Raw genomic sequence first — 18,589 nt, forward strand, 5'->3', positions numbered from 1 at the left:
CTGGTCAGGGAACTAAGATCCCACATGTCCCAGAGCAACTGAACCTGTGGGCTGCAACTAATGAAGTCTGCACACCACTATGAAGACCCAACGCAGCCTGCCCCCCACCAAAAAAAAAAAAAAGATAACATTCTTTCAAAATCAAGGAAAACTCAAAGGTGAAGAGTGAAGCAAATACACAATGAATTAAAGATTGTCTTGACCACAACCGACTTCCCATGTGGCTTAGCAGTAAAGAATCTGCCTGCCAATGAAGGAGACATGCACTCCATCCCTGGGTTGGGAAGATTCCCTGGAGAAAGAAATGGCTACCCACTCCAGTATTCTTGCTTGGAGAATCCCATGGACAGAGGAGCCTTGTGGGCTTCAGTCCATGGGATTGCAAGAGTCAGACATGATTTGGTGACTAAACAACTTGACCACTGTACAAAGAAAAGGCTTGCAGAAAGCTGGGGGATACTTATGGCAGCCCAAGCCACATACCTGGGACTGTCTCCCACCTAAGGTCCCCAGCCTTCTGTTTCTACCTTGAAGTATTATCTTCAAAGCCAATTTTTTTCTTTCCCACCGTCTGACGCTCGGATCTCAATTCTGACAGCCTCTGTCCTGAAGTTTCCTTGTTTCCAATCTATTCTCCATACAACTGGCCTTTTGAAAACACATCCCACCGCATCCCTCCTCCGCTTGGACCTCTGGGTGGTACCGACCACCCTTTCCCATTGTCCATCTCACTGTATAACTTCTGGCTTCTGGAAAACACCCAGCTCTCCTCTGGCCTCAGTGTCTCCTCTCCTGTCCCTCCCTGTTCACTCTGCTTCCTTCAGCTCAGATTCCACCCCTTCAGACCCTATCACCTTGGGGGATGCAGCAAGGGGAGGGGGTGTTTTGTTATCCTGTCACCACCACCGTTCATGCCTTCCTAGGGTTTATCACAAATGGTCATTATGTACTGCTTCAAATTCCTGGGTGTGTGTTCCAAGCATGTAGTTACTCAACGAATGTCTGATAAATGAACTCAAGTCCATTTCTTCATCTGTTAAATGCCAGAAATAATGTCCAACTTGTGGGCTTAGGGTGAGCAACAGAGAATCACAAAATCAACTCACAGACCAGGCCCTCACTGTGTTTACATTTAGTTACTGGTTTACATGTAATTGTCAAAGGTAATTCCCATAGGCATCACCCCTGCCCCCCCTATTAACTTTACCAGTGAGAAAACCGACATACAGATTTTGAAGAATCGCCCAACAGGTCATTAGAAACAGCCCGTGCTGGACTTTCAGCCCAGATTGTGTGTGTTGAATCCTCACTCTTGACACTGGCAGAAACCCAGTACAGACGAGGATGCAGTCAATGTCACGGCAGCTTTGCTGTCATGTGGGAAGCTTGAGGGCAGAGGAGAGCAAAGGAAACTAGGCGAGTGACACTGGACGGGAGGGTGCCCTCCCCAACAGCATCCCTGTATCCTCCTACTTCCCAAAACTGTGACTCTGAGAGACCAGGGCAGGCTGTACTTTCTTTGGGGGCCTCAGGTCAAGCAAAAAGCAGGGCCTTCCAAAGGACCCAGGGCAATCCAGACCTAGTCCTCAAGCCCAAGATGAGACATGTCACGTCCACGTCAGAGCTGGTTCCTTCCTGGTACAGTCTACTTGATGGGGACATCCCTTCCCACATGGAAACTGTTTCCATGGCAACATACCAGCATCAATTCAAAGGACCCTTTAAATTGTTGCAGGTAAATACAAACAGCTCACTTTTGCCATTGTCTGTATACTACTTAAATCTAAATTGCTCAAATTATTTCTCATTTTAGGGAATAATGGTAAATTTCAAGTGTACATTAATGGTAAAATTCAAGTGTAAAACATCTTCCTTTGTGCTTAAAAATGGTCAAGTTGTCATACTACTCGAGACACAAAATTGTATAAGAGTGTAGGCAAGAAACATTATTAACGGTGTCATAAATAAGTATTATAACTTTATTAAAATGAAAAGACAATATTCAAAATAATGCAACAAAAATGAATAAAATCCTTTGTCCAATACTGTACACATAAATGCAGAAATCAGTGCCTTTTTCTAAAGCATGTTTTAACCTTCATTTAGTTCATACTAAAATATAAGCTTTAAATAGCTCAAATAACATCACTCAGCAGTTTAAACTGTAAACAGCTTGTTTAATGTGGAGAACATTGTAGTAAGGTACTTCTGTTAATGAGCACCATCTCTTCTGTGCTGCTCTACACAAGATAAATACAGCGAAGCACGTGGAAGTGCAACACAAGCTCTGTGTCTCACCAGATCCGAGCGGAGCAGCCTGCCGTGAGAGCTTCCAAAGTAGGTGACATGACCTCCGGTCTTAAGACATACTGGGCTGTTGGTCAGAAGGGTTTTACTTAGAAAGCAAATAATCCCCAGGAAATACTGAAGAGGAACCAGCAACACAAGGCCAGCTTGTGTTGTATTTGTTTATTCATATGCAACTAAAATAGGGGAGGGGAAAAAAAAAAAAAAAAAGAAACCCACAACACACATCTCCACATAGATACTCTCAACCCAACAGCTGACTGTTTCATGGCCTCAACTGACATCCTCAACACTGGCCAAGAGTTTGCTTTTCCCCATGTGTCCTGTGTTTCCTGGGGGTGGAACAGAGAAGGAATGGTAAGGAAAAGTGACTTATTCTGTTACCTTCCCATTGTTCATATGAGACCCAGACAGGTGAGAATACGGTACCAAAGCTGCTGCCATCCCTCCAGCAAGACCTACAGGATTCAGGTCTCAGGACGACTTAAAGCAGGCAGGTGAAGTCATGGAAAGAATGTATGGCCTGCCCTCCATGGAAAAACTGCTTGCAAAAATAAATGAGACAAAACAGAAGAGGCCTCAGAGCTGGCAATCTTCAACCTTATTATGCAAAAATAATAATAATATATATATATATATATAATATTTTATGATTCTGAGCTAAACAATACTGTATTCTCTCCCATTTGCTCAATGTTCAGTCTCTCAGGAGCCATCCTCCAGCTTGAGTTTTTCTTGTTCTAAATATATATTACTCTAAGACAGGAACCACTGGGTTAACTTGCAGCTGGAATCTATGGTTTTACCACAAGTGCAGATGCAGGCGTGCAGCGTGCACACAGATGCGTGTCCCTTGTCCTTCCTCCCTGCAGCGCATCTTTAAATGACAGGCTTGAGCAGACTTTTCTCTGACGCTCACACGGTCAGGGATGCTCAGCACCTCAGCACCTCCCGACTCTCTAAGCTCTTCCCGTTCAGACGGAGAGTTCGACTCTCTGATCCTGTGATCTGGACTACTTTCCCAGGGAACCTTGACAGGTCTGGGGAACTGTGAGAGAACCACTCGCTTCCATGCCACCTCTGCTGAGCCAGGACTCCAGGGTCTAAGGAGAAACCACGTAGGAGAAATGTTTGCGCTTCACATGGCCTCCCGGGTCCACTCGTGGCTTTAGGTCCAGCTTTTCTGGGGCTGAAGAGATACTGCCATTGGCCAGGAGGGGGTGGACAGGGGTGTTCCCGTGTGTTTCTTCTGCTTCCCTAAAAAATTTTTCGAATCTGTCCAGGTAGGGTGGCCTCTCAGGGAGCAGGTAGTAGTGTGTGGAGCTCACCTTCTTCCCATTTTCAATGATGGGCAGGATGCAGGGTGCCTTGCCGGCAGCCCCCTCGCTGTGCTGTCTCTGCAGGGCTTTGCTGCTCACGTACTTGGGGTCGGGGGCAAAGCTCTGCGTGGGGGGCATGACCCCGTTGAGGTAAGATGGGAGGCTTTTGGGGCTTGGGGTGCGGGAGTTGCTCCGGGACAAGGGCTCTCTCGGTGGGACTTTGGGGGGCCTGTCCTCATCGCTATACGTACTGGAGGTGACCTCGGCTGACCACCTTCTGTAGTCTGGCTTGGCCGGCCGGGGAGGGATGGGGACCCGAGGGGGAACTTCAGGCTTGTCGTCGTCGGAATTGGGAGAAGCCCTGTGCACGGAGCTGGAGATCCTGATGGCCGGCTTGTTGAAGGACCCCGCGGGGCCTGAGTGAGACCTCCTCAGTCTCCGGTGGGCCTGGGGCGGAGGGGGGTTGGCACTCGGTGCCCCGGCAGCCTGGTCGGGTTCCTGGCTGAGATCCACGGCGGAGACGGTTGGGGTATCAAAATATGCATAGTTGATCTGTCCGCACCCTCGGAAGCTGCGCCTGCCGGGGCCGTCGGCTCTGAAGTCGGAGAGCCCGCAGTCTTCCAGAAGGAAGTCCGTGTCCGAGCTGGTGAGGAACTCGACCTCGCAGTCTGTCTCATCCAGGGTGAGGTCCTCGGAGATGGGCAGTGGCGGCAGGGGCCGGGAGCCCCGCTCACAGGGCGCTGAGCTGGAGAAGAGGGACAGGGGACTCTTGACAGGGGTTAGCGGGGGTGTGGCGGCACAGACCCCGTTCACCGCCAGCTTCTTCAGTCCACATGCCACCCGGTCCTGCTCCTGCTGCCCCCAGCCTTCACTTGGGGGGATGATGAGGGGAGGCAGGCGGGACTTCGGAGGGGGGCCGTGCTCTGCACAGTGGCTGCTGCTCATCGGGGTGGATCTGGAGGTGCGCCCTGGAAGGAAACGAGAGGTTATGGAGGATGGTCTGTGCTCTCCCCATGGGGGGGAATTGGACTCCACCCCAGCAGCCTGGATTCCTGTCGCCTTCGGCTGGGTCACTCGTGGTGAAACACCAGCTGCTGGAACGCTGAGCACACCCAGGCAACTGCTGCGGGTGTAATCAAGGGCCGGAGGCGGGGAACGCACCTGATCTGGTTCAAAGAACAAATTATCTCTTCCATCGTCTTGGCCGTGTGCACGGCGCACGCCCACACGCCCCAGACAGGTTCTGTGACATGTGCGAAGTCCACGGAAGGTGAACAGCATGTAATTTGGGAAGCCAGGCCACACCAACCTGGCCATTTGCAAGACAGGCCACCCAGGACACGCAGGGCAGGCCTGAGATAAGACGAGGCCTTACCTGGCCCATTGCGATACCCAGAGCCAGGAGATTCACCTGCGACGTGACAGGTAGCCCTTGGCAAAAAACTAGAAGGGCTGATGATACACACATTCGTCTAAGTTTCTGTCAGTATCTGTACTATTCTGTTACCTTCAAACAGGTGTTCGAAGCTAGTAAGGAAGAAGAGAGCTCATGTCCGAGGTTCTGGAGAGTTCAGTGTGTCTCCTGGCTGGGGTGGCTTCACGCCTCCACACAGAGACCCAGTGACTCCGGCTGAGCCACCGAGAGCCTGACAAGAACACGCTTACTTCAGGATCTGCTGCCACTAGGGGTCAGACTCCTGTCGGAAATGGCCTCGGTCACTTCCTCATTTAGAAAACAGCACTGGGGCACAGGCTCCCTCGGGGCTGCTAGCTTCCTCTCCCTATGCCGAGGGCACCTGGGTTCTCAGGACGCTCTGGATACGTACCGATGGAGGTTAGCTGCTCCTGCGCCCGCGAGTTCAGACTGTAGGCCATGGTTATTGGGTCAATGTTCAAAAAGCCGCTGAAAGGGAAGGACGGACATCTGGGTCACAAACAAGTAGCAACCACGTCCCCTCTCTCGCTCCAATGTTACCCGCTTGGGGGCTCTGGCAACCCCACATCCTGCACTTACTTCTCAAACTCGCTGCGGCCACCCCAGCAGGCCTTCAAGCTTCCCAAGGCTTGGCCATCGTGCAGAAACCCAGTTTTTAACGGGACTCTGATCTCCTGAGCAGCCACTCCTGCCATGGACATTGTGGCTTATTCTGGGACGTCTTCAGACTTGTGATGCCCAGGGATGCGTACGGTCAACCGGTGGCTTTCATTCCCTGGTGGGGGGGAGGGGTGGGTACAGAGGAGGTTAAGAGCAGGGTAAACAATCCCCAAACACGAGGAACTTGAAGGGAGAGAATTCCAGGGCCTGCGGAACAGAAACATCCAGTTACAGACTTCCTCCCAGTCAGGTTTACATTTGCTGTTGCTGCTGTTCAGTTACCAAGTTGGTTCCGACTCTCTGCAACCCCAGGGACCGCAGCACGTCGTAACACTACTGAGTTCTTACTTTTCATGAGGTTACTTAAATACCGACACTAAAAGTCTTTTTTGGGGGTAGGGGTGGTGGTGTTAAACACAGGCTTCCCAGATGGCACTAGTGGTAAAGAACCTCCTTGCCAATGCAGGAGGTATTAAGGGATGTGGATTCCATCCCTGGGTTGGGAAGATGCCCTGGAGGAGGCAATGACAACCCACTCCAGTATTCTTGCCTCAAGAATCCCATGGACTGAGGAGCCTGGCAGCTACAGTCCACAGGGTTGCAGAGAGTCGGATATGACTGAAGCAACTTAGCATGCATGCAATAAATACTAAGATTTGAGGTGTTTTCAGCCAACGAGAAACAGTCTGTCTCAGGCCAGGGCAGACCTTGGGGTTGGGCGTGGGGGGCAGACAAGTGCACACAGAGAGGCCTCACACAGACGTCTCTCCAGCCTCCTAGTAGACCGACCTGCCCGTGTGGTTGCGCTGAGCGTGGAGCTCATTCCTTACTCCCTGCACCCCACCCTGTCCCAAGCTAAGAAAGTCATTTCAGGAATTACTGTGTTCAATATGGCAGCACCACTGTTCACTAAGACCCAACGCTCTGATGAAGCAGAGGGTCTACAGCTGTCACTTGATGACCCCACAAGCCCAGCACTTATTTAGATTCTGTATTTCAGGGGTGGGGGTGGTGGCGGGGGGGTGGAGATGGGCCCCGGGAAGACAAATTCTCCAGTCACTGCTTGTGTAGGGATCGAGACGTCCTCATGCACAGAGGACACTCACTCCTGTTCTGTAAAAAAAAATCAAGTTCTGCAGGATGACCGGCTTCGGGCAGAGGCCTGGACAGCATCCTCCTCCCTTTTGAAGGCAAACTGCGGTCTGCATTCTCTGCATTCTCCTCGGTGGAGTGCCTGGTAATTTATGTGCCGCCTCGCTGTGAGGCATGGGTGACAGAGGCCAAGTCAGTGCAATTTCTCCTAATCCAGCCGCCCCTCTCTTCAGAGCCCTCCAACCCTCCCCTCAGTCCCCACTGCCTCTCTTTAGTTTCCTGTATTCGTTGGCAAGGTGTACTCATGATTAGCACCCGTCTCTGCCCCCTCTTCAGATACTCATATCCGCTTAGAACAAGTTGAGAACATACCCCGTAGGCCCTCTGCGTCACAGTGACCCCTTCTGTGATGTGTACATACACTTTATGACCCGTTCTCATCCACTCGGCAACTGTGTTTGCACAAACCGAGAGAGCTGGGTGCTGCGCTGAGGGCAGTGGCTGACATGAGTACGAGAGATGGGTGTGCGGAGCAGAGGGAGGCGGCACACAGTCAGGGTTCTGTTTTAGGGACCGATCTGTCACCCCCTACGAGACTGCGAGCTCAGGAAAGAAGCTGTGTCCCAGTCATTAATTATCACCACCTGAACAGGAGCAGGTGCTGGGTAAGGAGACGTTTGTTGAATGTGTATTTGTACAACGCCATCAAACTATTAGTATTGTCAGTATCAACTGAATGTATACAATATGTAAGGCACAGAGCTGTTTTTAAGTTAAGGGTCTAGAAAAACACTCTGCAAATATTCTGTTTTTTTTTTTTTTTTTTCGTAAAAAGGAATGTAGAGAAGGTACTGTTTCAGTGACAAAGGACCGGGGGCCCAATTACCACTTCTCAGCCTTTTTACTCTCCCAAAGTCAGCTGTTTGAATATACCAGGCAGAGACTTAATAGGTTTAAAATATTATTTCTAATAGTCAAACTTTATCTTTCATCAGTCTCTAAAGATAAAGAAGCAGGGGGGAACCCATCATTTCAGAAATCTAAGTTATTTAGGGGAGGTCTTTTCTGTTGTTTTTGAGGGTTGGTTTTTAGATTAGGAACACAGCGAAATGTGTTTTTACTTCCTTTGAATTCAGTTTAAGCTCTAAGAAAAAAATTTTAAAGACAAGCTTTAGAAAAAGATTTGCTAGACACTTCTTCTCTGACCCTGCCCGGTGGTTTAGAGTGCTCTTCCTAAGAGATCTACAAGCGCTGGCAGGACAACAGGGAGTGTATCTGTGGTGATAGAAAAATGAAAGGCCAGAGAGGAAGGAGAATATGGTATTTAAGTGGTTTGAAAGCACACGTTTGAAGATCGCCCATCCAGATTACAGGAAAGTGCTGCGGGGGACTGTGGAGGCCCAGCCCCCACCTGTCTGCAGGCCAACAAGAACTACCAGTAATTACTGTGTGTCAGACTCCTAATGCCATCTAAATCTTCGCTTTCAACAGAGTGATTGTGTAACCATCGCCTCTGCTGAAATGGCCTCGGAATCCTGGCCCTCCGTCGTCAATGGTCCCTTAACATTCTGTATATGTTCTAGAAAAAGTTATTTTTCGGTCATTGTTTCTATCACCTACTTGTTAGCTTTCTTAAAGGGAAAAAAATTTTTTTTTTTTTTAGTATAAAAAGAATTGTGTTCACTAAGGCAGCTCGCTGTGACCACAATAGCGTCTTTGTGCATTCATCGAAGGTGACCTGCCTCTACATTTCAATGGGGAATTGTGAATGGGCTGTGTTATGAAACTGTCCAAACCTCCCACTGGCTCGCACGGGGAGCTCCGCCGCAGTGTCACTGCTCTCTCTCTCTCCTTCTGGAGAATAACTCCCCCCTCGGTGGACTCCCAGGAGGGCAGCCTGCTCGGGGTCCAGAAGCCAACTTCTACAGGGTGTTCCCCAGGCAATAAACTGTGGGTGTGGGGCGGAACCACCTGGAATTCTTTTATGCCTCTTAAAAAACTCTAGAAGCATTCAATATATGTACTCCTTGGAGTAGGGGTGGTGGATCCATCCATTGGTCAACCCTGAGTTAAAAGAAATGTGTGCGGAGCTCAAGGAAACTTAAGCTGATACTGTTGTGTTGTGAATTTTGTCCCCTTACATGTGTAAAACGAGCTCTGCCTTAAGATTCATTAGGAAAACAACTGCAAAAGATACCCCCCTCCCCTGTCCTGGGGAAAACCAGGATCTACAAGTCCAAGATGGCACTGGGTGATGAAATGCAGAAACACGAAACCTGATGGGCATCTGGGCAGCCTAGCACACTGACCAGGGTCTCCATAATCTTGGGTATGGAAGCTCCTCTGAAATATGTGGACTAATCTTTAGCCTTTTAGGGTCGAAAATGCTGTTCAATACCAATGGCAGGTATGAACTCCTTTTTCCTATTAACATCACTTGATTTGGTTTTTTTTTAATTCAAGGAAAAACAAAGGACAACCCTAAAACCATCTGTTTCTTGAGGTTGCCCCTTTACTTTCTGTCCTAACAACCTGGGCGCCGCCTTGAGTTCTGATCCCCGTAGAGGGCTTCAACCCCACATCACAGCTCCTGAATCCCAGGTCCAGCCCTGGCTCAAGCCTCCACTTTGTGTGTCCTATTGTCTGGTGATTACCTTTCCACCTGGATGGTCCCCTGGCATCTGGAACTCCACAAACCAAACCCCTCTTGCCACACTCCCTTCCCAAACTAGTTCATGTTCTAAGCAGATCACACGTCTCCCAAAGGCACCATTTTTATCCTGAGCCACAGCAGACGTGCGTTGAATCACCAAGGGCCAGAGCTCATTTCTATGCTGTTTTTCTCAAGTCTATCTTCTTTCTGTCCTAATCTGCCTTGGCTATGAAGATCCCCAATCCACCCTACACGCTGGATCTCTGTCCCTGACCTAACCTAAGCTCCAGCTTAGATCTTCCGCTGCTCAAAGACCTTCAAAGGCTTCTCCATACATGCCGCTCAGCCTGCCATTGAAGGCCTCCGGAACAAGGCCCCAGTCCAGCCTTTTTCAAGCTCTTGCTTCTCCTTTCCCCAAACTGCTGTTAGAAATCAACATATCCTTTAGGGCGGTTCTCATGCTATCTTCTCCGTGAACCTGCTTTCTCCAGAAAAGCCAGAGAAGTGTCTCCAGGGCCTGATTATTCTGTGCTGTGCCCTAGTCCTCTTCTATCATGCTGATTTTCTACAACAGGACTCTCCGCCTCCCCTCCTTCAACAGATCCTGGCCTCATTCATCTCTAACACATGCTTATTAAGTGGACTCTGAGAAAACATTCACCTCATTTTTTTTAAAAAAGTAATTACATGAAAGACTCATGTAATTTATAATATATATCAGTGAAGAAGGGAAAAAGCACAGATTTGTAAGGGATAAACATTTGGTGACACTGGTCAATTATAATACAAGTCTAGGGACATGGAGCCGGCAAGGAATGCTCACTAAATTCATTTCCAAAGCCCAAAGCAGACGGTTTTGAGACTAGGTAGTAAAAAGATTTGGAGAAGGAAATGGCAACCCACTCCAGTGTTCTTGCCTGGAGAATCCCAGGGACGGGGGAGCCTGGTGGGCTGCCGTCTATGGGATCCCACTGAAGTGACTTAGCAGCAGCAGTAAAAAGATTAGAAGCTTAAATGGTTAACACTGTAACTTTCCAAACTAGCAGCTGTTACTACATGCTTGCTTAAAGCAATCAGGTAGGGGCTTCCTAACAACAGACACAATGTCACCTTCTCTTCTGGATTATAAGGCACCTACTGTGTTTTTGCTGCTAAATTTAAGTTCATTTTCCTTAAAAAAAAAAAAAGGGGGGGGGTACACCCAAAAGCACATTCCACATTCTTTATTAAATAGGTGAAATCACATGCTTTTTGTTTGAGGATAACCTCTTTGATACTGTTCTTTAAAAAACCAGGCTACCTTAAGACAGTAACCTAGATATGCTTACCTGGCCACAGATCTCATTAATAAATCTCAGAAGCAATCCACGAGAGGGGGAGGGGCACATTTTTGTCACACGACTCATCCAGTTCTACTCAGTGCTTCCTTATTTAAAAGTGTGATGTAATTTCCTTCTTTCAATCTGGTTTAAGAACCTGATTTCTGTTTATTCAGGGTGATAAATGGTCTCCTCAGCTGCATTTAACAATTACCTCCCTAACAATTTCCATATCCAGGGAGCTATCAGGTAACTATATTTAGAGCCAAAATTTGAGAAAAAAGAAACAGAGTTCAGACTGTGACAAATACCAGGATTTGAGATACCCCCCAACCCCTCAAAGAAACCAACTCATCTTTCATTCTGAAAATGTCTAAAATAGTCACCTTTGGCAAAGTAAAAAAAAGAAAACCAAACCAAACCTCACTATTTTTCCTGTGATCAGTGTCTACAGCACTAATGGCCGAGCGATCTGCAATGAACATTCAGTCTGGCTGTTCTAGAGGGTTTTCACTTTTATTAGGAATATGAGAAAACCTACTGATTTGCTCCTCACCTAACACATTCCGTGTTCACAACTGCTATGGTGTTGTGTGGTCTGAGTTGATTCACTGAAAGCAGAAGGCTCTTCAAAAATCACTGGCTTTAATTCAGGGTGTTGCTCGGATTTTAACAGGTGTGATCTGCCGAGGGGCGGAGGGCAGAGGAAGAGAGGGGGCCGCAAGGTAGGGGCCGCTCTGTGGAAGCATCAACAGCTTCACCCTGAATGCCCAGATGACTTACAAGGGTGTTGAACGAAGTTAATAACGTGGAATGAAACTCCGTGGTTTCTGTGAAGAAATGAGCGGCCCAGTGGGAATGGACATATTTCGTCCTCATGCAGCTCCAGGCCTGGTACATAATAGCTCATTGGCAGGTGGTAAAAACCAATGCGACCAGGAGAATATTTCACCTTCACTCTGTCACAGTCAAAGCTGGATGACCTAAGTTCAGGAATAATTCATAATATTTTCTAGCTAAGTATTTTAAGAAATGGCAAGCCAATGGAAAACCTATTTATTCAACTCCATGGTCACTGCCAGCCTCTGGACTCGCGCCGTCTCCCACACGGCCCCGGTGACACAGCAGAAACACCCCGAGGCAAGAACAGATGCTTCTGTCCTTTGTCCCTTCCCTACAGAGCACCACTAGCATCAGCGGAACACATACACACTGGAGGGAAAAATATTATTCCTTTCAGACACGTGCATGGTAGGTTTCCAATTGTAGGAGATACAGGATTTCTATTCAAATCTTAATGAGGATGAGCACAATAGTCTAATGATGGGAAGCGTGTCTTTCAAACTTCAAATTTATTTAACGAGCGTTTAAGTCACCCAGTGGGTAACCTGGGATTGTTACAGAGAACAGAAACTCAGCAAGCATAATCACTAGTTCCCTGGATGCTTATCTGACGGGCATTGTTCTAAGTGCTTCATGTGTATTACCTAATTTAATCCACAGCCCTGGGAGCTGGGTGCCTGTGATTACCCTCATTTACAGACAAGGAACTGGAGGCACAGAGCTGAGGGACCTAGGCTCCAGGCTTGAGCCAGGTTCTCCCACACACCTCGCTGACGGATGGATGATCTGAGCCACTGTGGAGCCCAAGTCTTTGGGGGGGCTCAGACAGACTGTCCTGGGGCTCTGTTGACTGGTAACAGTTTTTCTTGGGTTACCTTTAGTGTATCAAAGTTCCTATTTAAGCTCCAGTCCCTCAGATCTCCAGTAAGAGTTATTACTTGCAGTTCTGTCCTATCTATCCTCTAAAAGGAGAGAGGGGATTAAGGTATTGATCTATTCTGTGACCACCTCAAACAGTTCTTTGAGACCCTCGACCTTTAGTGACACAGGGACGCTCCGCTTGATATAATCCGTTTGATAATAATGCAGGTCTGTTTTCACCCATAAAAAGGGGTCACAACATATACCCAGAGAGCCTCCTTTGAATCTACTCCCAGCCTGGATCTCTGTGAGGCATTATTACAATAGAGTCTTATAATCAGGCTCTACTGTAAGAACCAGAATATAATGATAGAATGTCTTGTATTTGGAAAGTGTTCCACAAATGAAAAAACACTTTCTAACATGTCATCCCACTTGATCCCCACAACATCCCTGTAAGAAGAGGCAGGGATCATGATCTCCATTTTGCAGAGGAGGGGGTGAAGTGAGGTGAAGCATCCTCCTATCTGCTAAGGATCAGCACGGTCCAGCATCTTCCTAGCTACACTTTCCTCACCTCTCCTTTCTAGAGTGTCTGCTTTGTAGGCGACAGCCACGTTTCTCCTCCTCTTGGTTACAGGTGGGGAGACTGATACACAGAACAGGACCCGAGCACTGGTCCACTGGGCAGAGCAAGACTGAACTCAGCTCCTGTGTTTAGCTCATGGTTTCTTAAGAGGGCACGGTTTCACTGATATTTTCACAAACAGCTACCAGATGCTTACTCTTTTTGACTAGATACGACGCTCATTGAAAGGGACATGGTGCTGCCTGAGGAAGGCCCAGTCTAGCGAGGAGAGAGGTAACAGGCAGGCATGCAGTTTCAGATTGTGGTCACTGCCAAGGGATCAAATGGGAAACAATAAGAGGACAAGGAGGGATGAGGACCTATTCACGCAGGCAGTGAAGGCAGGCTTCTCTTGCGTGATTTTTCAAATGTGAATCTAAAGGATGAAGAAAAGGCAGCCGTGAGAAGACTCAGGAGGAGAGCATTTCATGCAGAGGGGAACAGTATCTTCAAAAGACAACCTGTGACTCGTCGAGTTTCATATTCTGGGGGGACCTTTATTTAACAAGCGCTCTTGGATGGTATCTTCCCATCCTTATCTTCCTACTGTGTCTTCTGTTAGACTGTAATGTTTTGTGGAATCATGGCACTCTGGAGTTGAAAAGGGCTAACTCATGTAGCCACAGCCCCGTATTTAAAAGATACATTCAACAGCCTTTTGGTAATATTGCCCAATTTGATGGTACAGGGACTGGATTCAAGTAGCAGTGACTCCAAATGGCAGAATTCTTTTATTCTCTCTTCTGAAATCTGAATCCCATGCTAACTCTTCCTTACCTTAAAATAATTGCTGTATGAAGCTAGTCACTTAGGTTCAGAACCCTCGAAACTTACCAATTTTATCTATCTTTAAAAAGCATGTGTTTATGCTGTGTGGATAATGCCAGAATGCCACAACGAGATTTCGTTTCTCTAAAATGAAATTATCCATCAGCTTTTAAAATGCATGACCAAACAGCAGCACCAAAGGATGCTCCAGGAATCCTGATGCTGCTGTACCGATTCAACTGTATTTAGATCAAGAAAAGAGTTGTGCCTCTGCTAGAGGGAGACGGTGACATTCAAATTCCTGGAATTACCCTTGGCACCACCTTTCCCCTCCTCTGCTCATCCTTCTAAAGAAACCTGATGGTATGCAGAAATTCAGGTCAGTTTCCAGCATGTTAGATTGCACCTGTAATTTGGGTGACTTGCTTTTAAAAGCTACCATTACTACCAGCAGAAGGGAAGTACTATCTGGTTTGGCTTCCGAGGAGCGGCAGTTAAGAGCTCTTTCCACACAAAAACTCAGGTGTACACTGTAATTAAATCTCACAGAACCGAGCGACTAGTGTCCACTGTGAACTTAAAGTAGGAAACCCAGTGCATCACAATGCTGGTTCTCCCCATCTGTCAAAAATACGAATAATTCAGACATTTCATAACAGCCATTCGAAAAAAGCAGATTTGCTTTCTGAGCTTTATCAGTGACTGGTGCAACCCTGCTGAATTTTAAAATGTAAAACATGCTTTCCGGAAATTATCAATCATCAACTAACGTGCAAAGCTGCCTAAGACAGAAGCTGTGCAAGGCAGGGTTCCTGCCCTTAAGGAGTTTACAATCTAGTATCTGTGGGGTTATACATTGTTAGTCCCAGTGAGTGTCCACAAGAACACACAGATGAAAAGGAAACCTCTGTGCTTGAAGTGAAGGCAATGAACTCCATGCTATAACCAATTTGTTCTCTTCAAATTTGCTAATATCTGCAAAGGGGCCTGATTGATTGATAACATACTGATAACCAATCACTGTCAGCCTGTTAACAAGGACCTGATTTCTTTCATTTTGGTCTTAACAAAACTTGGTCATTTCCTGAAATGGGTATCAAAATGCCTTTAAGAAAAACTCCACTTACAACTACATAATTCCAGTGAGGTTTAAAAAAGAAAAGAAAAAGGAAAAACAAAAAACCAGAAATGCAGTTTAAAAAAAGAAAGCAAGACAAGGTATGGTGAACTTAATCAGATGCCTCAGTCTTCTCAACAAATGCTTTCTCACTGCATTCTTAACAGATTTATAAAAGCTTGAAATTTTGCAGAACACTTGTTCTCCAGAAGAGAAGGGGGGAAAAAAGCATTTTAACCTCACCTTTCTTCACCCCTGACAGTTGCCTAGAAACCAGTCTTGCCCTACCTGTGTTGCAGGTGTACCTAAAGTCACCAACACATCTCTTTTAAAGCTACAGTCTCTATTCTGACTGCACTTAAGTTTATGACTAACAATCTATTCATATTTTTTTATCAGGTAAGAGACTGGTTTCTTTCAAGCAATGACGAAATCCTAATAAAGACTTTGCGTACCAATACGGTACTAATCCTGATGAAAGAGTCATCTAATTTGTACAAGACTACGATATACATATAAATGCACACAGGCACAGAGGCGAAATATCTAATAAGCGTTCACGTTTCGAACACAATTCTGCAGTTCTTTCCCTTTTGAGACAGCATTTAGGACGTTCTAGCAAAGAATCGCGTTCCTGGGAGGAGAAGGGCACAGGGCTGCTCGGATGAATTAAGAACACCGACTGGGGATGACTGTCGTCGCCGAGACCAAGCAGTGGGACCGTGGGTCAGAACCCGCGCCGATCCCGGCCCCCAGCAGCTCTCCGACCCAGTCTGCGGGCGCGCGGTGTGGACCAGACTCGCGCAGCCCCGGGAAAGAGGAGGAAAGAGCCCGAGGCCGCCGCCAACCCGCGGCCGCAGGACCCCAGCTCGCCGCTCCTGGAGCCGCGCGTCTCCAGAGCGCCGGGCCGGCCCCTCCCTCCGTCCCGGGAGACTCCGCGCCGGGAGACCCTCTTCGCGCCCAGGGACCCGCCCCGCGTCGGGAGCCTCCCGGAGTCCCGAGGGGCGCGGCGCCGCCCTTCCCGCCCCGGGCCCATAGGCCCCTTACCCCAGCAGAGCCGCGGCTGCCCCACGGCGCCCTCCCGCGCATGTCCGTCCCGGCTGTCTCAGCGACTCGGGCTCAGGGGCCCTACACCGCGCAGGCGCCTCGCCCAACACCAGCCGCTCGCTCCGGCTCGCACTCTAAGCTCGCACTCGGCCGCCGTCGTCCCTATCGCCGCCGCCTCACTATATAGTAAGGGGGCGGGGCCGTGACGTCACCGCTCACCGCCCCACCTCCACCGCGCAGCCAATCCCGGCCTCAAGCCCCTTAAAGGGGCGATGTCGCGGTCAAGGTGCTCTCGTGGGGTCCACTGGCGTCGGGTGGCCCCTCGCCAGGGAAGCAGTCTTTGTCTCCCGAGGGACGTGTTTTTGGCCTGCTGCGGCCCGGGCGTCCCTCTGCTCTCCCAAATCCGGGAGGCTGCTGCCCGCCTCCGGGCACTCCTTCCCCTGAATCTTCCTCTGAAGAGTGCAGGCCGCCCGGCCTCGGCCGCGGTTCCTGCCCGAACCAAAGGTGGCGCCATGCCTCGCACGGGGTTTCCGTCGTTTGCAGCCCTGGGGAGGGTTTTCTCTTCCTCTGTCCGCGGGCCGCGTGGGTGGGCCGAAGGCACCGCGGGGAGGCGAGCAGAGCCTCTGCGAGCCGGCCTGGAGAGGCGGGTGGGGGGCGCGTCTCCCGCCTGCAGGACCCACACTCACCACGAGGCCTGCGGGCCAAGGTGTGGGAGGGACAGCGCGGGGCATCAAGGGTCTGCGCAAGACAAGAAAGGACAGAGCGGGGCATCGGAGGACAGCGTGGGCAGAGTGACACAGTGTGAGACGGCGAGGGTCAGCGAGGCCACATTCGTGTGGGTGCCGGGCCATCTCTCCTCTGACCACAAGTCTGCACATGGAGCCCAGGCCTGGTTGGCAGTTGACTCGGATAGGGCCGGCCACGGGCTTCCAGAAGGTGTCCGCCACCCACAACCCGGTGTCCGCTTGAGTTCCAATCTCTTGTTTACTTAATAGACCCACGCAGACCTCAACATCTCTTGGCATCAGGGCAGCCACTGATGTCCAAGGACAAAACACCAGCGAGCCGGCGGGAGGAGGTTTCTCAGGGCGCCAGTGATGCAACTTAGGCTTATAGTTTAACCGTAAAATAAATAATACAAATGATAACAAACCAAGAGTAACTAAAGTAAGAAAAAAAGCAAACAGACAGAAACCCTCCAGTTTTAACTAGAACAAATCCCCTGAATGGTACTCTGTTGAGTAGAGGCCAGAGACCTCCTGCTGACCTCTTTGGTCTCTGCAGAGGCCCTTTTTGCATTTCAGCAGTAATGCCGGATAGTTAGACATTTAGCGCTGCCTAATTGGGGTAGTTTAACATATGGAATGAGATTGCGACCTCATTATCAGGTTAACTATTAACTTTACACTGCACGAAATGATTTGCCTCCTCCACACTGTTATTTACTTACTTTCTTTTAAATTTAATTCAAAGGCCTAATTTTGAATTCAAGGCCTTAAACTCCAAAAAAAAAAAAAAAAAAAGAAGAAGAAAGAAAGAAAAAAGAAAAGAAAGAAAGATAAAACAAGAAAACAAAACTCTTTTATGTGCAAGATATTTAGCCAAGAGAACTCTATCCCCCCATTTTGATGAGCTCTTTTGGGTCATTTTCTTAGGTCATTTTCATGGCTAGGCTACTTATCAACAGTTCAGTTGTTCCATCTTTCTGTTAAGTTTTCTTATTGCCATTTGGTATTATTTTAGGAAATGATGGCAATTAGGCATAACTAATGCTAACTTTCTTACGAATCAACTAGATTTTTTGATTCACAGTTACACAGATTTCCCCCCAACCCCATTTTGATTTCACTAAAGTTTACAGCTTACCCATACAACTGTTATCAGTGTAAAAAAGGGATCAGCATGGGAACTTGCCAGAGAACATCTTTTCAGACCTCACAGTCCAGCATTTAATGAATGGGGACTTAGCTGAGCTCAAGTTTCACCCAAAAGGAACCCTAGTTGCACTATTTCAAGTCGCCACAATACAGCTGTAATTTGGGCTTTGGCCTTACTGGCGAGCTTTTACATTCTCCCATTCATTAAACAGTGATAATCACTAGAGCAACCATCAAACACACCCCTTCTTTAGAGAAAGAAGATCAACAGGATACTCACTATAGGATTGGGAGCTGGGAGCCGAATGAGGGGCTAATGTTTTGGTAAATTATAAAAAAAAAACAAAACCCACAAAATCACAGGAGTCATTCCTCATGAATCCAATTTTTTTCTTCTGATCTATTTAAAACTTGCAAAATAAACATCTTAAAAATTTTTCTTTATTGAAATAGAGTCGACTTACAATGTAGTGTTAGTTTCAGAGATACAATGAAGTGATTCAGTTATATATATATGTATAATTTTTTCTTTTTTTAACATTCTCTTCTATTATAGGTTATTATAAGATATTGAGTATAGTTTCCTGTGCTATACAGTAGGCTCTTATTGATTATCTATTTTAGATATAATGTGTATATTTTAGTTCCAAACTCCTAATTTAT

General features: G+C 47.9%; 1 protein-coding gene across 1 annotated transcript; it reads right to left on the reverse strand.

The window, feature by feature from the left end:
• Positions 1-1,958: 1,958 nt before the first annotated feature.
• ERRFI1 (ERBB receptor feedback inhibitor 1) lies at positions 1,959-16,232 on the reverse strand. The gene is made up of 4 exons (XM_086344288.1): positions 16,050-16,232; positions 5,641-5,836; positions 5,453-5,529; positions 1,959-4,594 (listed from the first exon to the last, which is right to left on the reverse strand). Exons 2-4 carry the CDS (start codon positions 5,760-5,762, stop codon positions 3,411-3,413), a joined length of 1,383 nt encoding a protein of 460 aa, XP_086200414.1. The 5' UTR covers positions 5,763-5,836; positions 16,050-16,232; the 3' UTR covers positions 1,959-3,410.
• Positions 16,233-18,589: the final 2,357 nt, after the last annotated feature.

The sequence above is a fragment of the Bos grunniens genome, chromosome 16 (assembly GCF_055505025.1).
Source record: "Bos grunniens cultivar Pamir isolate PY7600 chromosome 16, Bosgru_T2T1.0, whole genome shotgun sequence".
NCBI lineage: Eukaryota > Metazoa > Chordata > Mammalia > Artiodactyla > Bovidae > Bos > Bos grunniens.

Excerpts from the sequence above, each read along its gene's own strand:
- ERRFI1 (XM_086344288.1), bottom strand. The coding sequence starts at position 5,762 with ATGTCCATGGCAGGAGTGGCTGCTCAGGAGATCAGAGTCCCGTTAAAA. Across the intron at positions 5,530-5,640 it reads GGCCGCAGCGAGTTTGAGAA|CGGCTTTTTGAACATTGACC; the intron begins GTAAGTGCAGGA and ends CTTCCCTTTCAG. Across the intron at positions 4,595-5,452 it reads GGAGCAGCTAACCTCCATCG|GGCGCACCTCCAGATCCACC; the intron begins GTACGTATCCAG and ends GTTTCCTTCCAG.